This window comes from Oryx dammah, unplaced genomic scaffold (genome assembly GCF_014754425.2).
Source record: "Oryx dammah isolate SB20612 unplaced genomic scaffold, SCBI_Odam_1.1 HiC_scaffold_28, whole genome shotgun sequence".
NCBI classification, from domain to species: Eukaryota; Metazoa; Chordata; class Mammalia; order Artiodactyla; family Bovidae; genus Oryx; species Oryx dammah.
The window spans coordinates 115,509,779-115,517,730 of NW_024070212.1; the positions used below are offsets into that span (position 1 = coordinate 115,509,779).

The following is a 7,952-nucleotide window of genomic DNA, read 5'->3' on the forward strand; positions in this document are numbered from 1 at the left end:
TGGCAGGGTTTGCTCTCCTGATGCAGGCGGTGGCTGCAGGCGGCATCGTGTTGTTCTCTCAAACCGTGCAGTCCTGTCTTTGGTGGTCTCCTGTATGTTAGACGTTAAAGTGTTTGGTTCCAGACCGTTTTCCCACGTGTTCCATTTGACCCACACCGGACATGAACGTATGCTTTGCAGAGAAGTCTGACGACAGAGTGTCTCTGGGTATACGGGACCCTCGGAATAGTCCTCCTGGGGGGTCTCTGCTTTCCTCCTGTAGCTTGGGTGCAGGCATTCCTCGGTTTAGGAAGAAGAGGACTTCTGACAGGCTGTATATGAATCACTTCCTGAGGTCATGGGGGAGCATACTATTTAAAGAAGATGCCCACCTGCTCTGATTTATTGCCCCCTCCTCGATTCATCAGGCCGTTGTTTATTGGGTTTGCTTAACGTGGGACAGAGCTCTTCCAGGAGGGCCCAGGACCCCTCAGATCAGCGACCGAGTGGAGGGCAGCGCTGTGCCTGATCCCGCTCCTGGGAGATTCTGGCGAGACCTGCAGGTCAGGGTTTACAGCATTATTTTAACGACAGTACCTTCTCCTGAAGCCTTGCGTTGAAATGTAAAGAAATGAACCTCTCAGGGTAGTGCTTTTTACGTATATGACTTACTATAATAAATAATTATAAACTTAAAAAGTCACTATAAACACAATTAAATGCCCACAGTTCTGGGGACAAGTATGTGTGTGGCAAATGCAATTAGTCCTCACTCCCAGAGGCACCTGTTCCCCCGAAAGATCCTGGAAAGTCACTTCTTCTGAAGCGCGTGTGAAGTGGCCAGCCAGACGAGGAAACGCTTTGCCAGAGGTCCCCGCTGCCCAACAGCAGCTGAGTCAACAGTCTGCACCCTGTTCGAGGAGGGAGTCCGCCCAGCAGCAGGCAGGAGGGCGCCGGGGGTGGGCGAGTGTCCCCGCGTCACCTGCAGCGCCCCCATCACGGCTGGGGTGCCGCCCGCGGGCCTCAGCTCAGCTCCGAGCCGCAGCCTTTCCGTGAAGAGCTTCCAGAGCGCAGCTCGTGGGGTGGGCTGTGTGTGGTTTAGAAAGTGACGACAGGAAGCGGCATGTCAGGGAGGAAGGTGACGCCGCGTGGGTTGGCGCTGACCACACGGCAGGCGAGTGTCGCCTGCAGGAGCGCCACCTGCAGCCTCCCCCGAGCCCGGGCGCCCCGTCCTTCGCGCCAGAGACGTTTATGACAGCGGCGACCATTAGTCCGGGGTTTACTGTGTGCGAGGCACTGAGCTGCTTGCTTTGTTATCCCATCGAATCCTTGCCTGCAGGGTAAATATTAGCATTTCCATTTTATTGTGAGGAGACCGAGGCAGGGCGAGGTCAGGCCATAAAGCTCAGAGGCGGGGAGGCCAGCTGGGTCCCTGCGGAGTGCACGGGCCCACCTCCCGCCCGCGAGTCCGCCCACGTTCCAGCGGCTTTTAGGCACTATTTGGGTGGGGGGGTAATGATACAATTTCTCTTTTTTTTTTTTCCTCTTCCATTTTCAAAAATTAAGCATATTTCACATGACTAACTCCTGTGTGGTGAGTACAGTGGTGGATTCTCAGATTTTACTGTACATATTAAAAGTCTATAAAACCAGGGTCTATAATGGTTGCTTGTCTGGAAAGTTGCTGATACAGCAGAACGAGCTACGTGTAAATCAGAGCCTGTCGTCAGTGGGGGCGCTTTTAAAAGCACAGAGTCAGCCTTGACTTACCCGCTCTACCCTCTGCCGCCGCCGTTAAGTGAGAGCTTGGAAAATGCCAGAATTTTGATATTTTGCAGCAATAGGAAAAGCCTCTCCCAGCTATCATAATCCTACCCAATCTTTGTTAAAAGTCCTTAACCTCTCAACAGTAAGACTGTGACCTTCACGATGTGTGTCCCCGGTGGCAGTTGGTGCCGACACAGAATCCTGGCGGAGGCTGGCAGTCCGCCCCTGGGTGCGCTGTCCCGGGCGGGGCTCGCCGAGTTTAGCAGGTGCTGTGCGCGTTTGTCCCCGTCCTGAGTTCTCTGCCCTGCACGATGCCAGATACATAGGAATTACTTCATATCATCATGAGTGGGTCTAAGTAGAATTTTAAATGTCTCAATTAAGTCAGTCGTCAATATCATCACTGTAATAAAGTTCAGTTCAGTTGCTTAGTCATGCCTGACTCTTTGAGACCCCATGGACTGCAGCACACCGGCCTCCCTGTCCATCACCAACTCCCAGAGCTTGCTCAAACTCATGTCCATCGAGACAGGGATGCCATCCAACCATCTCATCCTCTGTCATCCCCTTCTCCTCCCGCCTTCAGTCCTTTCCAGCATCAGGGTCTTTTCAAATGAGTCAGCTCTTCGCATCAGGTGGCCAAACGATTGGAGTTTCAGTTCCAGCATCAGTCCTTCCAATGAATATTCAGGACTGAATTCCTTTAGGATGGACTGGTTGGATCTCTCGCAGTCCAGGGAACTCTCAAGAGTCTTCTCCAACACCACAGTTCGAATGCATCAATTCTTTGGCACTCAGGCTTCTTTATGGTCCAACTCTCATATCCATACATGACTACTGGAAAAAACATAGCCTTGATTAGATGGACCTTTGTTGGCAAAGGAATGTCTCTGCTTTTTAATATGCTAATTTGGTCATAGCTTTTCTTCCAAGGAGCAAGTGTCTTTTAATTTCATGGGTGCAGTCACCATCTGCAGTGATTTTGGAGACCAAGAAAATAAACTCTGCCACTGTTTCCATTGTTTCCCCATCTATTTCCCATGAAGTGATGGGACCGGATGCCATGATCTTGGTGTTTTGAATGTTGAGTTTTAAGCCAACTTCTTCACTCTCCTCTTTCACTTTCATCAAGAGGCTCTTTAGTTCTTCTTTGCTTTTTGCCATAAGGGTGGTGTCATTCATCTGCATATCTGAGGTTATGATATTTCCTGGCAACCTTGATTCCAGCTTGTGGTTCGTCTAGTCCGGCACTTCACGTGATGTATTCCGCATATAAATTAAATAAACAGGGTGACAGTATATAGCCTTGACGTACTCCTTTCCCAATTTGGAACCAGTCCATTGTTCCACGTCCAGTTCTAACTGTTGCTTCGTAACCTGCATACAGATTTCTCAGGAGGCAGGTAAGGTGGTCTGGTATTCCCATCTCTTGAAGAATTTTCCACAGTTTGTTGTGATCCACACAATCAAAGGCTTTAGTATAGTCAGTGAAGCTGAAGTAGATGTTTTTCTGGAACTCTCTTGCTTTTTCGATAATTCAACAGATGTTGGCAGTTTGATCTCTGTTTTCTGTGTCTTTTCTAAATCTAGCTTGAACATCTGGAAGTTCATGGTTCATGTACTATTGAAACCTGGCTTGGAAAACTTTGAGCATTATTTTGCTAGCATGTGAGATGAATGCAGTTGTGCGGTAGTTTGAGCATTCTTTGACATTGCCTTTCTTTGGGATTGGAATGAAAACTGACCTTTTCCGGTCCTGTGGCCACTGCTGAGCTTTCCAGATTTACTGGCATATTGAGTACAGCACTTTCATAGCATCATTTTTAGGATTTGAAATAGCTCAGCTGAAATTCCATCACCCTCACTCACTTTGTTCATAGTTATGTTTCCTAAGGCCCACTTGACTTCAGACTTCAGGGTATCTGGTTCTAGGTGAGTGATGACACCATCGTGGTCATCTGGGTCATGAAGAACTTTTTTGTATAATTCATAATAAAGTAGTGAGTATAATAAGGACAGCACATTTTTTCCTGGGAAGTAATTTATCATTGTATTGATTCATTTTAGTCACTTAGCATTTTAATTCAAAAGCACTTTTATAGCCACTACCTTTTTTTTTTTTTAATTGAAGTTATTTTGAGGCAACTGTAGATTCAAATGTAGTTGTAAGAGGTAACAGAGACCCCCGGGGACCCCTTACTCAGTCCTCCGCGCTGATAACATCTGACGAAGCTGAGTGTAGTGTTGCGCCCAGGTGTAGACCTTGATGCCGTCGGGGTGCGGGACATCTCCAGCCTCCCGAGGGTCCCACTTGTTGCCCTGTTATAACCACACCTACCCTCTGCCTTCCACCCCACCCTGTCCCAAACCCCTGGCAACTGCTAATCTGGTCTCCATTTTCCAGTCTTATCATTTTAAGATTGTTATGGAGATGGCATCACGCAGCATGTAAATGGTGAGGCTGGCTTTTCTCCACTCAGCATAACTCTCAGCGGGCCCATCCCGGTTGTCGTGTGAATCAGCAGCTCATTCCCTTTTTCTTGCCGAGTAGTATTCCGTGATGTGGGTGTGGCATGGTTTATCTCTTCGCTCCCTGCAGGGCATCTGGGCTGTGTCCAGTGTCTGGCTGCTCTGAACGAAGCTTCTTCCATAAACACACTACACAGGCTTTTGTGTCCACATGTCTTCACTGCTCCGGGGTCAGTGCCCAGGAGTACAGCTGCTGGCTTGTATGGCGGTTGCACGGTTAGTTTTAAAGACCTGGTGAAACTGTTTCCAGAGCAGCTGTAGCGTTTTGCATTCCCACCAGCTGGGAATGAGGGTCCAGGCTCTGTATCCTTCCCAGCGTCTGTCGTGGTCTCTGTGTTTCTAATAGGTGTGGGTCACATCTCGTGCTGCGAATCGCGTTTCGTTGGGTGGGAATGGCTTTGCGTGTCTTTGCATGTGCGCTTCGGCATCTGTGTGTCGTCTTTGGTGAAGTGTCTGCTCTTTTGTCTGTTTTCCAGCTCGATTGCTTGCTTGCTTGCTTGCTGCTGCTGTCCAGGAGTCTGTGCGCCCTGGGCCCTGCCCCTTGCTGGGCCTGTGACCTGAGCACACGCCCTCACCGTCTAGCGTGCCTCCCATGCTGTCAGGGCTTGTTGCCCATGGACCATGTTCAATGGTGACAGCGCCCATGTACCAGTTTTTCCTTCCCCGATCATGTTTTTGGGGTCAAGTCAGAACCGTTTATTTACCTGGCCCCACATCCCAAGGACTTTCCTCTAGGTTTTTCCCCAGAAGTTGTGTAGTTTTGTGTTGTGCATCTCATTCCATGGCCCGTTTCGGCGTAGGCTCTGTGTAAGGGGTGAGACTCTGGTCAGGCTCCCACTCTGCCTGTGTGCCCAGTAGCTGCGGTGCCGCGTGGTAAAAGCCTGCGTCTCCTCCGCTGGCTTGCCGCAGCACCTTTGTCCGAAGTCAGGTGAGCGTGTTTGTGAGGAGGACCTGGGTCCTCTGCTCTGCCCCCTGGATCTGGGCGCCCGCCCTGCGCTGACCACACTGTCCTGAGTGCTGTCGCTCTAGTCACGGCTGAGATCCAGGAGCCTGATGCTTCCCGCGCATTTCTTCTTTTTCAAAATGTTTCAGCCACGCCAGGCCCTGTGCCTTTCTGTGTAAGTTTTAGGACAATCTTGTCCACATCTACAAACCGTTTGGGACTGTGATAGGAATTGTATTAAACCTGTATATCAATTTGGGGAGAACTGACATCTTTACTGTGTTAATCTTGCCGTTGATGGACAGGGTATGGCTCTCACTTTTTAGACCTCCTTTGATTTGTTTTATCCACTTTGTGTAGTTTTCAGTACACAAGTTCTATACATGTTTTGTTAGATTTACGAATAGTTCTTCTCTTTTCTGAGCAGTTATAGATGGCGAGAGGAGAAGGCAATGGCACCCCACTCCAGTACTCTTGCCTGGAAAATCCCATGGACGGAGGAGCCTGGTGGGCTGCAGTCCATGGGGTCGCTAAGAGTCGGACACAACTGAGCAACTTCATTTTGACTTTTCACTTTCGTGCACTGGAGAAGGCAATGGCAACCCACTCCAGTGTTCGTGCCTGAAGAATCCCAGGGACGGGGGAGCCTGGTGGGCTGCCGTCTATGGGGTCGCACAGAGTCGGACACGACTGAAGTGACTTAGCAGTAGCAGCAGCGTAGATGGTGATGTATTTTTAACTTTGGTAGCCGTGTGTTCATTGCCAGCAGATGGAAACGGTTCATTTCTGTATGTTTACCTTGTATCCCGCAGCCTTGCAGAGCTCACTTAGTAGTCCTGTGAGCTCTGCCTTTTGTTTGTAGTCCTATCTGCTTAATGGTTCAGTGTGCCAGGCATTGTGTTAAGGCTTTCCACGTGTTTGCTAAAGGCCAGAACACAGTGGAGCTCAGATCTTGACACGTGAATCTCTTACTCACTTCATCTGTTCATTTGGCAGGTATTTAAGGAGCACTTATATGGACCAGACGCAGGTTCCTGCCCTCTGGGGTCTTGGTCTAAAACCGAATTAGAAGTGACACGAGTTAAACAAGTCTAGAAATAAAAGTTGATCGGTTATAACTTAATGCGTCTGACTCCTGCTGTCCGTGGGTAAAGCAGGGGCAGGTAGTCAGCCTGTGTGGAGTGGCAGCACTGGGGCAGGGGGTTCCTAAAGAGAAAGGTCCCCAAGCCAAGGTGCCTGTTGGTTCTTGAGATTCAGAGATGTCAGTGGTAGTCTCACACAAAGAGAATTCTAGGTATTGCTTGTGTCAAAGAGCCCAAGAACCCCTGGCCAAAACCGAGTGAGGGTCTCCAGTTGCCTCCCTCCTCCCCTCCTTCAGCAGCGGCCGTGTGAGCCCCTCCGCCACTGACCCTGCTCCAGGGCCCCAGGCCCCATCGCTTCAGCCTCCCCTGCTGCCCCATGGTGCCCCAGCCATGCCCTCCGTCCACACACTCTGGCTCCTCCCTCTGCGGTGGTCCTGTTGTGTCCAAGTCGTGAAATCTCCCAATGACCACCAGAGAGCCGATATCCGATGCAAAAGCAAGAGAGTTTTTATTACCAAGCTCGAACTGGGGGTCCCACCGATACCGAGGCAGCAGCTATAGGGAGGAGCCCTGAGCTCTGGGTTACATTGCTTATATAGGGTGTTATTGCGCGGAAAAATTTGAAAAACGGGAGTCTCAGGGTCTGATTGGTCAACTTCTGGTGAGGGGTTAGGTGTTGAGTTCTGATTGGTTCTCCTTTCCCGGGCTTGATTCGAATTTCCCGGGCTGGCCAAGGGTTCTGATTGGTTCGCAGGTGGTGGGGTGAGGTCAGGGGATTTCCAAAGGCTCTTTTCCCGGAACCTTACAAAATGGAGTAGCTTTGATTCTTCAGTCCTCCCCTCCCCTCCCCTCCTCTGCTGGGTGGGTTATCTTTCGCTCCGGGCAGACGGGGCTGCAGCCCCATGAAGTGGGAAGGTGGGGCCATCAGGGAGTGACATGCACCCCAGGTCCCCTTTCCTTTGGGGACTGTCCTCTATGCCCCTGCCTGAGCTCTTGTAACGAGAACAGCTGTAGGTCTCCGGTCACCTGGGAGATAAGATCTTACTGTACAGGCCCTCGCGGGGCGCTGCTGGTCGAGCCTTGGGGTCACGGGCGTGAAGCCCTGTCTGCAGTCCAGCGGGTCCCGCGCCAGCGCTGACCCCGCGCCTGCGCCCCTCTGCCCTCAGGAGTGAGTGTGCTCCTCTCCCTTCACACTCCTCGCAGGAGAAGCTGCTCGTCTTCGAGTCGGCCTGGAAGAAGGAGAAGGACATTGTCTCCAAGGAGATAGAGAAGCTCCGGGTGTCCATCCAGACCCTGTGCCGGAGCGCCCTTCCCCTGGGCAAGATCATGGACTACATCCAGGAGGATGTGGACGCCATGCAGAATGAGCTGCAGCTGTGGCACGCTGAGAACCAGCAGCACGCAGAGGCCCTGCAGCTGGAGCAGAGGTGGGGGGCGGGGGCGGTGGAGGAGGGCGGGTAAGGGGGTGGGAGCCTGGAGGAGGCGGGGGAGACCTCCCCTCTCAATCCTCTTTCTTACCTCCTCCCCCAAGGAAAGTACATTGCTTCTTCATTGGCGGCCTAACATGCATTTCTCTGTAGCAGCTAGGAAAGCTCTGCGTTCAGTGTTCGGAATCCCGAGATTCAGACATACAAAAGGCAGGAAACTTTGCA

The 7,952-nt window shown here is 51.1% G+C and overlaps 1 protein-coding gene across 2 annotated transcripts in view; it reads left to right on the forward strand.

Annotated features, from left to right (window-relative positions):
- Nucleotides 1-7,952, forward strand: part of TRAF3IP1 (TRAF3 interacting protein 1) — a 60,972-nt gene that overhangs the window by 49,819 nt on the left and 3,201 nt on the right. For both annotated transcript variants that reach the window (XM_040231904.1, XM_040231903.1), the window contains one exon: nt 7,504-7,727. In XM_040231904.1, the coding sequence (XP_040087838.1) occupies nt 7,504-7,727 (224 nt within the window). The remainder of the gene's footprint in view (nt 1-7,503; nt 7,728-7,952) is intronic.